Below are 14,732 nucleotides of genomic sequence, written 5' to 3'. Positions count from 1 at the left end.
TTTAAGTTGGGAGGAACTTTTTGCCTGTTCGGAATGTCTTAAGCTACTTATGTGCTGCATGCTGAAAGGTTGTTTGAGTTTTATGAAATATGTAAAAGCCTTAATCTTGGGCGTGGAGAAAAGTTCATCAAGATTGAGCAGGTTTCAATTTTATAGTGATGCCTCTTAGAATAGCTATTTCTTTCTTTTTATTCTGAAACACTTCTTACTAAGACTTTGATGACACTTGTCATCGGCTTATCTCTTATCAATTCGAGGCATTGGGCCATTTACTTGTTAATAATGCAACCTCCAGCATCATTTCTCATAGCCATGGAGAAGTATGTGAAGGATGCTCCAAGAGCTTCATTAGTTCGCAAGGATCAGGTATGAAAGTACTCTTGGTTTAACCATCAGACATGTCCATTCATGATGTGGCCAGTCATCTACACTGCTGGTATTAGTAAATAACCTGCAGATCGGTATTGATTCTTGCATTTGGTAGTGACCTAGGCAATTGAATGAATGAATGAATGATTGTAATTGAATGAATGAATAAATGAATGAATGATTATGCAGGTGGTAATTGAATGAATGATTATGCAGGTGGTAATTGAATGAATGAATGATTATAATTTTTTTTTTTAAAAATGTTCTGCTATGGACAACCTTTGTAAACACTCAATGGTCCTTCCAAACATCTATCTTCTCTGCTACATTTTGCTTGCTTTAGCTGCCATATGCCATGCTTGGTGAAGGTGGCTTCGATCCCGTTTACAAGGGGAAGCTAATGGATGGTCAGGAAATAACAGTGAAAGGTTGGCGAGGACATCAGTGCAAGGAGTGGAAGAGCTTAGAAATGATGTAGTGTTGGTTGCTAAGCTTCAGCACAGGAACCTTGTAAGGTTGTTGGGCTGTTGCTTGGAAGGAGAAGAGAAGATGCTTGTCTACGAATACGTTCACAACACCAGCCTCGACTCCTTTTTATTTGATCCAATCAAATGCCTAGAACTTAATTGGGAAAGACGAAACAAGATCATCATAGGGATCGCTCGAGGTCTTGTTTATCTCCATGAAGACTCAGATTAATTGTTCTTTATATTTCTCTTTTAAAACCAGTGCTGTATTTGGTATTCCTCATGTAGCATTATTGAAATGAGATGTTTATGGTGATAACGATTGTGAAATAGACAATTTCTATGTAGCATGGATAATGACCAAAATGTAGGCAATTGATTGAGTGTTTAAGATAATCCAATCGGTGAATTTTAGGCCAAAAAAAAAAAAAAAAGCTGCCATATGCCATTCTAGTTTTAATGGATAAGGCCTTATTTGGCTGCTACTTAAAAATGAGTCCATCTCATTTTATATAAGGGTGTATTTGGTTGTACCAAATTTCATGAAAAATTTCACCAAACTGGACTGATTCATGGTGAAATATCATGAAATTTTAATTGGTGCAACCAAAGGCATCCTAACATTAATTGTGTATTAGAGATTTCCATAAGGATAAAAAACTCTTGGTAACCCATAATTTACATAAACTAAACTATGATCTCTAATACATAATACTGTTAACTAAATGAGATGAAATCACTTTGAAGTGGCAACTAAACAGAGCCTAAAATGATGAACTTCAATGGCTTGCATTCAGCTTCATAAATTGACAGTTGAGCTCATCCTGGCAGCATGATTATGGGATTGTGGCTTATTTGTAATACTCAGAAGATGATGTAGTTTATTTTGTTGTTGAAGCATGTATGTTTCTGGATCTGTTCATCTATATGTACATTTAGTTTTCCTAGCTTGATTCTATTGTCACTTGTATGCATGCCATAGATCCGTACATTGTATTGTTGAAATCTGAAGATGTGCTTGTGGAGAATGAGAGATCTGATATTAATGGAGAAGGGTATGAAAAAAAAAATCAGTTAGTGCAGTTATTTATTTTACTTGTTTGAGTCAAGGAGGTAATTAACTTGATATTTTACTTTGAGATAGGTCAGTCATCATCCAATGATCATTGCATGCCACTGTGAAGGTAGATGATGGAAATGTATTTTTTAGTGGAGCAAGGTATGAAAATTATGAATGAAAATAGTAACATTTGTTTCCTCATAGGGTTCAAGCTGAAATGTGTATTTCTTTTTTATTTTTTCCTTCAGGTCACAACTTTTTTGTTCTACCAATCACCAATCACCAAAATTTGGACAGTGCAGGCATTTTTGTTCCCTTTCCGGAGATAATTGATATGGTGAGACCATTCCTTTTGTGTCAATTTCATTTCTCTTTGATTTTTTATTAATTCATTAAGAACAAATAAAAGAAAATGGTCATACATGATGTACTTCTTTTACTTTGTCTTTTTTTCCCCCAATGGTTATTCCAATTTATGAATGTCATGTAGGATGATGGAACATATGAAGTTGTTGCAAGAAGTGACCTTGTCATTAGTAGAGTTGCATTTCGAGACAACTCTTCAAAGTACTACATAAATGACTGTAGAAGTAATTTTACAAAGGTCATTAAGAAATTGAAAGGAAAAGGAGTGGACTTGGACAACAATCAGTTTTTGATTCTTCATGTAGGTGATGGGCTGACGGCTGAAAAAGGCCTATTTAATTGTGAAAAAAATACCATACCATTAAAATCTATCTTCGCTTTTAATTCTTTATCATTGAAATTTTAGGGTTAAGTCGAGCAAATTTCTCTAATGAAGCCAAAGGCCAGGATGAAGGATGTACCAACTGGCCATATGCGAGTGCACACAGACTCACCAAGATTTGTATTTTCAGCATTATTGTTTTTTTTTTTTTATATTGATTGTAATTAATTGAATGAATGAATGATTATGTAGGTAGTAATTGAATGAATGAATGATTATGTAAGTGGTAATTGAATGTAATTGAATGAATGAATGATTATGCAGGTGGTAATTAAATTTAATTGAATGAATGAATGATTATGCAGGTGGTAATTGAATGAATGAATGATTATATATATTTTTTAAAATGTAGGAAATAGCTATGGATATTGACCGTAGCTGATAATCTAACAACCGCAGCTTTTATAAAATTCGGCATATTGCTACGGATCTAGTACTACTTTTAGCTACAAAAATTATTCGTAGTTGTACATACTTTTCGCTACAGAAATAGTTGATACGGATTATATCTATAGCTATTTGGATCTATTGCTACAGATTAAATCCGTAGCGATAGGTTTGGGACCTATCGACTACGGCTATGCTACGGACTAAAACCGTAGTCATAGGTCTATGGCTACGGTTTTTATCCGTAGCCTTTGCCCCATTTTCTGGTAGTGAATATCTATTGCTACAGTATTATAAAAATAGATTAAATGTCCACCACCCTAAGTTATTGGATCCCGATCAATTGAGTTCTTATTTACGCGATCACACTTATCTGGTCACATTCTGCTGACCATTCGCTTCAATCATCTATTCCTATATACAGTTCAGGTATTTATCTTTCATTTGTTTATTTCTCTAGGTTATTTTCAATAATCTATCAATTATAATGGGCCACATATTTAATTAATGAAATCAACATTGTTCAACCTTTCTTTTATTTATCTGTTCATCTTCATTCTTTTGAGAAATTAATTGTTTTACCAGTGAAAGAATAAGTTTTTAGACAAAAGACAAAAAGAATCCATCAGGAAGGGCTAACCCCTACCCATTTGTATACCCTTTCGCAAATTGATGATCGTTGATTGCTAATCACAACCAGTGGTTGAGAGGATAGCTAGATCATACGTACAGTTCTCAATTAGTCTGACTTAACACGGGGGGCACCAGCATCCAATCAAACATTGAGTCAAGTATAACTCTGGCATGCCCGCACATCTCAATCGCACACGAAATCTAAATGCAAGCCCTCGATAACACATATGGCCATGTGTTTGATTGAATTAAGCCAACAAGCAGAATACATAAATGTAGCTTGCACAGGCTTTGATTTGAACTATCCAAGTATGGGGGCATTATGGACCACCCATAACCCAAATATTACACTCAAGAGGTGATCCTAACCGCCCACTGGGTTATCATTTAATGATATAAGTAAATGAAAGGTCCATGGTCTAAATCCAAAAGGCTAAATTTTTGTGATAAGAGAGGTCTGAAATGTGCCTAGTGTGACATGGGGCACATGAAATAATAAATAAATGTTTTTCTTCCTTTTTGGATTTCTATTGACACATTTTAGTAGTTTAATACACATGACATAACAAGGGTGTGTTTGAATGTACCACCGAATCTAATTCCAATTACTTGTCTAATAAATTGGAAATAAACGCAATGTAATTTCCTTAGCCTTCATAGATGGAGAGCTAATGAACCCTATTGTATTTTTAATGAAAATAGAGTTGAATTTAAACTTGTTTTTTAAAATCCAATTTTCATTAGCTCCAAGATCTCTCAACTTTAAGAATATCAGCTTTCTACATGCTTAATTAGAACCATTAAAAATGGTTTAAAATCATATCTTTGGACGATTGTGGTGTGGTTTTTCCTGAATTTGCTCATGCAGATTTTATGACCGAAGAGGTCTCTCCTCGATCTATCTTATGTGAACGGGAGTAGGGAGCTACCATCGAATCCTCTAGTAGAGATTGAGGTTGATGCACGTTGTCCACTAAGTAGATCCACACATGTGAATGAGAAGAAGAATGGGTCTTTGATCTAGTAAATCTAGCCATAAATATATTCTTAGATAGAATTAATGGATCCGTTATTGGCCCTTGTAAGAATCAACAAACTCTAATAGATGTGCTCAACTACACTCACTTTCAATTGCACGCGGTATTCTTGTAAAGAGAGCTAAAGCCAATCAATTAGGATTGTAACCTTTACATGTCCTTAATTCAAAGGATTAATAATCTTTAATTCAACATTAAGTCTTCAACATAGTATTAGCCAATGGCGGGCCCTACCATCTTTTTTCCTTCAGGGGTCGGCCCAAATGTGTATTCCCGCTGTACTTTTGTCCCCTATTTAATGCATAAATTGCTTTCTTAAAATAAAAGGCTCCCTAGACTAGGGAGTTGAACTTGACCTACCAATGCAAATGCCTAAAGGTCCAATGAGATCTTGTATACATGGCTCACTCTCACTCTCATGTGGAGTAAGGGTGAATGCAAACCGACCCTAAGTTGGTCCCAGTAGTGAAGGCTGTCTATCTTGACCATGTCATTTCCCTTATATGAAATGACTATATATTTCATAAATGATGTTCATAGATCTGCCCTAACTAGATTGAATGTTTATTACATAATAGGATACCAAGATCTATAGATCACAACTCTCCCAGTCTTCAATCAATATGTATAATCTCAGCTTCTTAAGGACTACCAAATAAATCACTCTTCAATCAATATGTATAATCTCAACTTCTCAAGGACTACCAAATAAATCACTCCTCACAGAACCCATATATATGCATGATTACGATCACACCATAAGTTAGTTAAGGCATGCTATTCTAATGATCCACACGTGTATGGAATTTGAACTGCTGTACTTCTTTTCTGACTGCCCATTTTTTTTTATCTCTTCCATGTTTGACTCGTACATTTGATTAGTAGATAGACGCTATGTTTGGCGCAGGGCATATTCACAGCGTAATCTACCTAATGAATGGCATGGATTGTTGACACGTATGTTATCTGATGGTAGGAACCAACCACCCGCATGGGAAGGGCAGGTCCATTCTGTCAACACCCTAATAAGAATAGCATTGATTTTTGTAACTTGCTCTTCATTAACCCAAGTGTTCGCAATTCATTCACTGGTGCATCCAAATACACTCTAAAGAAGTGAACCAACGGACGTGGAATTAGTCCAACGGTGGTTGCACAAACAAATGGCAGATTAAAGGTGTGTTTGGCTGAATATTAGATATTAAAAAATCACAATTTTACAACATCAGAAATTGGTTTTGATCTATAGAAATAACCAGTAGAATTACATTGATTCAACAGCAAACTGAGGGTGCCCAAACAGTCCTGACAAAGATTGCACCCAAAGGCAAGGTGAGTGAAATGGTGTTAGTTTAGGGTCCTTGATTGGTATAGAAATACACTTAACGAGCTTAAAAGCCTAATTTTCAGTGGCAATAAAACGTAAATTCTTAGAATATATGGTCCCCCACTTTATCAGAAGAGGGACCAAAATCAATGGTGATGGCTCTTTGCTGATCATTGGAGTGGTGAAGGGTTGGCAGCAAGGGATATTAAGGGTACTGCAACTTTGTGTCCTTCTAAAGAAACTTAATTAAATTAAATTAAACGTGTTTCCAAATATATAGTAGATTGGGCTAAGGCTTTTGACGCAGATAGGTGATCGATTTTATCGTATTTTTTATTTTGGTTAGAAAGCGATGTGAGATGGGCAATGAGATGGATGGAAAAAATCTAGTACTGCTGAAATTGAAGAATCCTAATGAATATTAATTCAATAGATATTGACTTAAAGGTCTAGATTAGAGAAGGATATTCAAATGGGGAAAGCTGAGGTGAAACAAAGGGCACCCAATCTGATTTCTATAGAAATGTGACATTTCTACATGATTTTTGTTTCCTTGGGTGATTTATCTTTTGAACTGATATATTATCACTCCACTCAAGAACCCAGAATCCCGACTGGAATTTTAGTTGAGATTAATCTCTTAGAACACTTTGAGATGTAAATAGGTAAAAGCTAAACATAAACAATAAAAGAAAAATATGAGAAAATATGGGAAACAATTATATATATATATATATAATGTCATGGATTTACATCTTTGATTGGTCTAAGGGCATGAGAAGAAAGTTTGGGGAAATTTGATAGTTAGGGAGCTACAGACTTCCCTAGCTTACCTTTTTTAAGAAAATGGTATGGTATTCTGAGGGAGCACCGAAAATAAATATACAATATCTATCGCCCTAGCTTGCTTTACCTCCTGCTAACACATCTAAGAGATCTTTAATTTGGATTTGAGTGTATCTTACAAAGTTCAACTGTATCATTAACCTTGAAATGAAATAACAATATATCAAATTCTTCACATGCTCACCAATCAATTTTTAGGAGATGAAACTAACCACTTTGAGTTAAGCTACAAATTTTGGGTTTTGCTAGCTACATTGCTCTTTCATTACTTCACAAATTAAATTAAGGAATTGACATGGACACCCTCCTTGAATGATAAATACACCCCTTGTTTTCTACTTGTCGTTAGATAATATGCCACTTCGTACTATTGTATTACCAAACGTAGAAAGGGTATGCTTATTTATTAGTCCCGATCAGAGTAATTACTGGATCCATCCAGTAAATTGTTCATTTTGAACTTTAGATATGAAATGCCACAGATGTTGTTAAGATGGAGTCTGTTGATGATGCAAATGAGAAATTACTATCCATCAAGAACAATAGGCAATTGGATACTGCAAAATCAACCCTGAAAAATTATCAGTCTGTTGATAATGGACCGTTTGGTATGTGACATAACATTTTTTGTATGCTTAGTTGATGGATAGACATCCGAAAATGAGTTCTTTAGTTGAGAGAAATGAAATTTGACAAAGGAATTGGAAATGGGAATCCCCAAATATATTGGAAAATTTTTGAATGGCTAAACATGCAATTCATTCCTATATAATTCTCTCCCACTGTTATAAAGTGCAAGAAATCTTTTTCATTACTAATTCACAAGAATCACTTAAAATTTCACACATTTGTACACCCACCTTCCAAAAAAAAAAAAGTTAGGTACAAAGAAAGATGCAACTATCAAAGAAATTTCTTTGGATGCTTAATTTTTTAGTTGATTAGAGATAACATTTTTTTTTCTTAATTCATTTGTGCTAATTTGAAAATTCTAATGTATGGTTGAAATCTGTGTCCGAAGTGGGTTAACAAGAAACTTGTGTTACTGTGTCGCACAGAAAAATAATAATCATTTTTAACAAAACTGGGTTATAATATATGATGAATGCTGTTATATTTAAAAGAAAATGGCTTGCATAAATAACGACTATTATTTGTTCATATAAGGGGCATTGTTGAGAAAGCAACAGCCATTATTTATCACGATTTTTTCATTACATAAAACAAGAAGAATGTCCGTTCCACTATAATATCTTCTATTAGCAATTACGATTTCTTTTTCAACATTGTTTATGACCAAATTTCAAATCACACGACTTTACTATTTTTACCAGGAACGTAGGAATAAAAACTCAGTTCTGGAGTGTATCCTGTCAAGGGACTGAAACTATTACGTTTTGCGGATTAAGTAAAAACCGTGACCGACAAAACTGAATAGACTGGTTTTGACCTAGTTTTGGTTCCAATGTAAAATGTGGTCCTAATCATCTTCATCTGGTTATGGAAGAGATCTAAGTTAAAAATGATGAAGGAATATTGAGCTTACATTGGGTTATGGTAATATTAATTACTAAGTTTGAAATGAACCACTAAAACACAAAAATATTACAACACCAATCCAATAGATGTTTGGGATCGACAGTTACAGATATCTTTCTTTCTTTCCACAACAGTTTACTTTAATAGCTCGAACAGCTGTCATGCTCTTTCCCCTACTTGGATTTAATGAGCTAGTAACACTGTATTACAATATTTTCTTTAGCTTATAGATCAAGCGGAAAATATAAAATCTTGACCTAAACCTCTTAAAATCTTGGAGCCTATAGAGATTTAAATCGCATCCGCTAGCTGCATTATAGGAAACCATTAGGTATCAATAACTCTCATGGGAAATTATTTTAGAAGTAATTCGAATTCTTGGGAGACTGGAATAATTGGTCCCATTGGTTTGTGCATGACTTGGGCACTTGACCAGTTCAGTTCATTCAATGAATGGGAGAACATGAAAAAGTTGCTCAAACTAGGGAAACCGTTAAATAGTACTGGTAAAATCTGGCAGGAACCAGCACTTGGACTGGTTTTTAGTAAAAAATTTTGAGACAAAATCGTGTATGACATCATGATAACAAGCTCCTAATGAGTGATTGAACCGTCCACTTTGGCAAATTTTATCTATAATTTTCATTATTGACTGGTCTTTAAACTAAAGTTCTTTTTCCTAATCAATTAAATTACAGGCAGCCCACCTTTTGGCAAAATAATAATAATAATAATAATATTATTATTATTAAAAAGGTTCTTCAATTTGGGCTACCTGAACCCATATCAGTCAATTGGTGATAAAATCAAGCTGGACTCCTAAAGTACTACTTTGATAAGCATCAAGATTTCATCTTTAAGTAACCTAGAATGTTAATTAAGTACAAATCCCAAATTGTTTAGAACATTGCAATGCACAAACAAAGGTTTGACTCGATATTTATGGGACTTTTATGCCAATTTAAACATAAGGCACAATACCAAATTGAAGAATAAATCAAGTACTTAACTGCTAAACAAATCAATACATTTTATTTTCAAAGAATTATCAATGCAAGAAAACTCTACTTGAACACAACGCCCAAATTAACCTTTCGAAGTCTTATGTAACTTTCATCATTTTATTAAATCAAAGTCAAGGAAATAAAATACATCATGTTCAATTTGAAGAAGGTAAGATGATCCACTAATAATGTATCCAGCCATAATTTCATTCTGGCAACTACTAAGCAACCACAATAGCATTAGGCCAAATGACACAACACATTGCATGTTACAGGTGGTGTTGTTATCCTACCTTTCTGGAGAAAAATGTAGTAAAACAATAAATTGAATGGATTTTCAGCAAAATCAGCTTTGAAAGTCTGCACTTATGCAGTCCAAATGATTCAAGTCAATTTTGGATATGAGATAGGCTAAACTGAATATACTGATGAAATATTTTTATGTTATTAGGTTCTTGCACTTACAGCATGAGTTTCTAATTTACCAGAGAGAATAACATCTTACATTGGGAGTGATGTCCAATGTCATGTGTTAAGGGCCAAATAAACACATTAGCTAATAAAACAGGCTTTGCTTATTGTTAAATGACCGTGAATAAGGGGAAAAAAAAGAAGAAAAAGTTATCAATGAATCAAAAAATGAAAAAAAGACCTTCAATAAAAAAAGAGCCTAGCTTTGAGCTATCAGTGAGTTAGGCAACAGATCATCAACCCTTAACATTGAAATACTCAACATTGAAACACAAATGGATTTTAGACACATTAATATAAGATAATCTGAAAATAATAGGCTTATAACCTTCAACGAATGTTGGTGACTGGTAGGATGTTTATACACCATCGTAAACCTAGAATTAGTCTCTTTTCTGGTGCTTTTATTTTTGGAAGAAGAATTGAAGTTCTAAGATGAGATTCTCATGCAAGTTTTATGCTTTTATGCCCTTAATGTCTGTGCATAACATGTCTGAGAATAAAAGAAGAAGGTGCACCTTATTGTTCCACAAATTTAGCTTTTTATATGAGTTACCCAACCACAGTCATGTTATATTGCATTTTTTTCTTTTTCTTTTCAAATGGCTTAAATATATTTCTTTTTCTTTTCCAAAAGGCGGTGGGAGGGCTAAAAACGAAACCCCATGATATGAGTTGCACAAAGTGGTTTGGTATACAACAATCCATGCAAGCAACAGAACATACAACAAGCCTTGGAAACCAGTTCTTGAACACAAACCCATTGATTTGCTTACACCATTTTGACATTTAGGAATCAGAAAAACACAGCCTTGTACTATTTAATATCCGAACATGGAAAATGGTTGTTTGCAAATCAATCAGATGGGTGTAGACATCAATTCCCATGTGCCGTTTTCCATCTAAAACATTTTGAATCCTATTCCATAAAATCCAGTCTTTTTTCAATCGAAGAAAAAGGCATTCCAACCTTGCAGTATAGACTTCTGAAAAATCTTCCAACTATAGCATACTTCAGTGTACTTTGCTAGCTCATTAAAAGAAAGTGCCTTTATCCCCCAAAGAATCTTTCTTTAGAAAAAATAGAACTAGGGCTTAAAATTTCATGGTCATGTCTCAGTTCTCATAATAGCATGGAACAATGATCAACCCAACAAGCATACATTTGCAAAGAATAGAGTTAAGGAAAATGGAGAAGAAAGGGTAGAGATCCGACCTCTAATTGGCCAATCCAATCTACGGTAGGGATTGATTCATGGGAAGATGCATGAAGCTGCAACAACCTAAAACAAACAAAGAAAGGGAAAAAAAAAAAAAAACAGAAGAAGAAGAAGAAGAAGAAGCTGCAACAACCTATCACAAAAAAAGAAAAAGAAAAAAAGCAAAAGGAAGAAAGAAGAAACAAAGACAATTTTTACGTATTAATGACCAAGAGAATCGAAATATAGCATGGATGCATCTCTGGAATCCAGGCTCTAAAGAAGGAAAATGTCATATGTAGGACATGGGTCTATATCTCTATCTATATCTATATCTATATCTATATATACAGTTAAAAAAAAAAAAAAAAACTGTAGTACACAACTCTCTCTAGCCATTAAAAAAGAACACTCCTGTGTTTGGATGCATCATTGAATTGAATTCCAATGGTTTGGTTCAATAAAGTGGAAGTTCCCCAATTGCAATTACCTTCCTCAATATTCAACTGAGGGAATAGGGCTTGAATTCTAGATTTACGGTATTCTCAAGTTCGGCTTGAAAGGAATGCAAGTTAGTTTTGAGAGCCCACCAAAACAAAGGGACCAGTAATTGCAATTCAATTCAATATTGCATCGAAACACAATCTAAACCATTTTCTATGCTCTAATGAAGAAAGAGCAATGAAAATACATTGCTATCTCTGATATACAGTCTTTCCAGTAATCAACGTCAGAAGCTTTTTCTTTGTATCCTCGGCAGATTGAAAGAAGAATTCCCTCGTAGTAAGAGATCAAATAAGAGATCTTGGAGAGAATCTAGAACCATATTTTCTTCTCTCATATATCCAAGTCCAAGGACAAGGACATCTTCCCTTTCCTTGGCAACTCTTCTGGTGCTGTCAATGGTGGGCCACCATTGAAGAGCTTTAATGGGTGGGGAGGAAGAGAAGAAGCCCATGTATGATGTATAACTGATGATGATAAAACGTCTCGATCTGCATCTTCAGCTGTGGGGCACTCAAGGTTCACGCCAAACAGCCTCAGACGCTTGGGCTCAGTGGCATTACTGTGGACCACAGGCATGGAATTGAAAACAACCGGTGGGCCGGCATTTCTGTCCTCATCACCTTGCTTCTCTCCCCCCACCTGTTGTTGGCCTGGTGGCCGCAGATAAAAAACTGACCCGGGTGGGTTTACCACATTGTAACCATATGGCCCGCTGCAACTCCGGTGGCCATATTTCAGCTGCTGCAAGTGCAATTGGGTCCGTGACACCGATGTAGGGACAGTCTGTGGCAGTAAGATGCGGCTCCATGGGACTGATTTGTGCAATGGAAGTGGATGCGGAAGGTGGACCAGCGGTGGGGCATTCGGCCGGTGCTTCCAGTCAATGTAGAGACGGTCCTTGGCAGATTCTGCAGCCCCTCGCTCGAATGATACGATGTCACCTGCATCGAGCTTCTTATCCTTGACAAACCGGCTCCACCCTTTGGTCATGACATAGCTCTGGCTGCTGTTCCAGTAGGAGTAACGGAACCGCCACACCTTGCCAGTCAGGTCTTCGAAATTCAATAGCAGGCCTTTCTCATTGGCCGACGAATTGAGAGGGAAGTACTTCTCGGCATGCTGTTTGGGTATGACAAGGCGGTTAAGCTTACCCACATCGCTTGGCGTGACGACCTTATCAAACATGTGTTCTCTCTCAAGGCTAGAATCCTGGATGCTGCTGCTGTTTCTGTCTCCGGCGTGGTTGTGATTCGTGGACAAATCCATGAGATCAAGATGTTTTGAATTGGTGAACACCTCTCGGCCAGGGATCTTTGGGACGTTATGATCATGCCGTTCATATTCTTCTGATACCAATGGCCCCCACAGGCCGTAAAGACCTTTATACTGAGAAGATGGAGATGGAGAAGAAGAAGATTGAGATAATTGAAATGGGTACTTGCCCATTTCATCTACAGTCATGTGCCTTTCTTCTTCCTCTTCTTCCTCAGAATGCCCTTCTCTCCCTTGTAAACATTCCATGAGAGAGAGACGAAAAGGGATGTATATGGAGAGCTTAGAGAGAGAATGAGGGAGTACGGAGTAGATGCGAGAAAGGATCGGATGGATTTGTAAGAGGAGAGAGAGAGAGAGAGGTGAAAAGGGATGGATATAGAGGAGCTTAGAGAAAGAACGGAGTATGGAGACGTGAGAAAGATGGATTTGTAAGAGCTTAGAGATAGAGAGAGAGAGAGAGAGAGAGAGAGAGAGAGAGAGAGAGAGAGAGAGAGATCACCTGTATTTTTGTAAGAGATGTTTTCCAAAGATCCTAAACCGAAACAAAGACCAAGGAAAAGCTGTTACTAGGAAGGTCGATGCCTTCTTAGATCAAGGAGAGTGCAATCCATGGGAGAATAGTCTTCTTGTTATTGACCTTTTGCACATATGGGTTCTTCTCTCCATCCTCGAACCTTCCTAACCTCCTGCAGTTTTCCTGTAAGAAAGGAAGGAATAGAAATGAGAGAGAGAAAGAGAGAGAGAGAGAGAGGTGTTTATACGTGGGGGCCCATAAATTTATCTGGTTGGGCTCATGTGATCTTGTCCTTTTCATCATTTGGGTATTTATAGTTCTTTAGAGATAAGCCTCAAAAGCCAGTTGTTCTTTAGAGCATGAGCTTGCGTTTTCATCTCCCTCCATCTCCAAAATTTTCATACTTATTGATCATACACCTTCTGTTTTTATATTTACATTTTACCCTCTTTTTCTGATTTTGACATTTAAACCCTTTTGCACGATTTTATCACCAAACTTCGAAAAAAAATAATAATTAAAAAAAATTGGATGCGTGTGTAAAAAATAAGAGGGTGTAGACGTTGGCTTAAATCTTTTGGTGCGGCGTTTGACGAACTGGATTCCTCTACAACACACTCTAGCACTTTGGGGCCCACAATGTTGTCTGCAAGACATCGACTCCATCCATCAGGCGAGAATCCCCATGCAAGGTTCTGGGGTCAAATATAAACCAGATCCACAACTCACCTAGCTCACACCAAAGCGAATAATGCAATTGTGATACCAATTATAGGGTCTGTGCGTGGGCCAGCATGATGTGTATATTTCATCAAACCCGTTCATCGGATGTGACTCTCCAAGATTAAGAGAAATTTTTTTTTTTTTTTAATTTAAAAAAAAAAAAAAAAAACCAACGGAAAAAAAAAACCAGAAAAAATAAAAAAAAAAAGAAGAAGAAAAAGAGTCCAAACCATAACTCAAACAGGCCATCCTTCGCTCCGTAAACTAGAGATTGCAGGTGTAATTTTACATTGCTCCTTGTGTCACCATATATACAGTGTTTACGGTGACATAACGGTCTCAACGGACGAATAGAGTAAATTTCACACATACAGCAGCGTGGCCTACCAAAGAGTTCTGGGGGTGTTTCACCTGCTGCTTAAAACAGGCATTGTAGACCATTCCAGTAGTGTTTGGATACGGAACCATCAGTTTCAGGAAGAGATATATCGCTGTGGCACGATGTGGCCCAAGCTCTGTAAGGCCCACTGTAAAATATACATTATGTACATGCTATTTATCTACTTTGCCAGCTTATTTTAGGGCATAGCCCATAAATGATACAGATCCAAGATTCAAGTGGACCA

The 14,732-nt window shown here is 36.2% G+C and overlaps 2 protein-coding genes across 2 annotated transcripts; one reads left to right on the top strand and one right to left on the bottom strand.

Moving 5' to 3' along the window:
• Positions 1 to 312: 312 nt before the first annotated feature.
• On the top strand, positions 313 to 1,068 carry LOC131249606 (cysteine-rich receptor-like protein kinase 44). Its single transcript, XM_058250403.1, has 3 exons — positions 313 to 366; positions 713 to 797; positions 908 to 1,068. The coding sequence occupies exons 1-3, from the start codon at positions 313 to 315 to the stop codon at positions 1,066 to 1,068; spliced, it is 300 nt and encodes a 99-aa protein (XP_058106386.1).
• A 10,215-nt stretch (positions 1,069 to 11,283) lies between these two features.
• LOC131248707 (B3 domain-containing transcription factor NGA1-like) lies at positions 11,284 to 13,203 on the bottom strand. The gene has a single exon (XM_058249113.1). It carries the CDS (start codon positions 13,113 to 13,115, stop codon positions 11,925 to 11,927), a length of 1,191 nt encoding a protein of 396 aa, XP_058105096.1. The 5' UTR covers positions 13,116 to 13,203; the 3' UTR covers positions 11,284 to 11,924.
• Between the last annotated feature and the right edge of the window lie 1,529 nt (positions 13,204 to 14,732).

Source organism: Magnolia sinica, chromosome 6 (genome assembly GCF_029962835.1).
Source record: "Magnolia sinica isolate HGM2019 chromosome 6, MsV1, whole genome shotgun sequence".
Classification (NCBI taxonomy): domain Eukaryota; kingdom Viridiplantae; phylum Streptophyta; class Magnoliopsida; order Magnoliales; family Magnoliaceae; genus Magnolia; species Magnolia sinica.
This window is presented reverse-complemented; position numbering and strand designations above follow the sequence as displayed.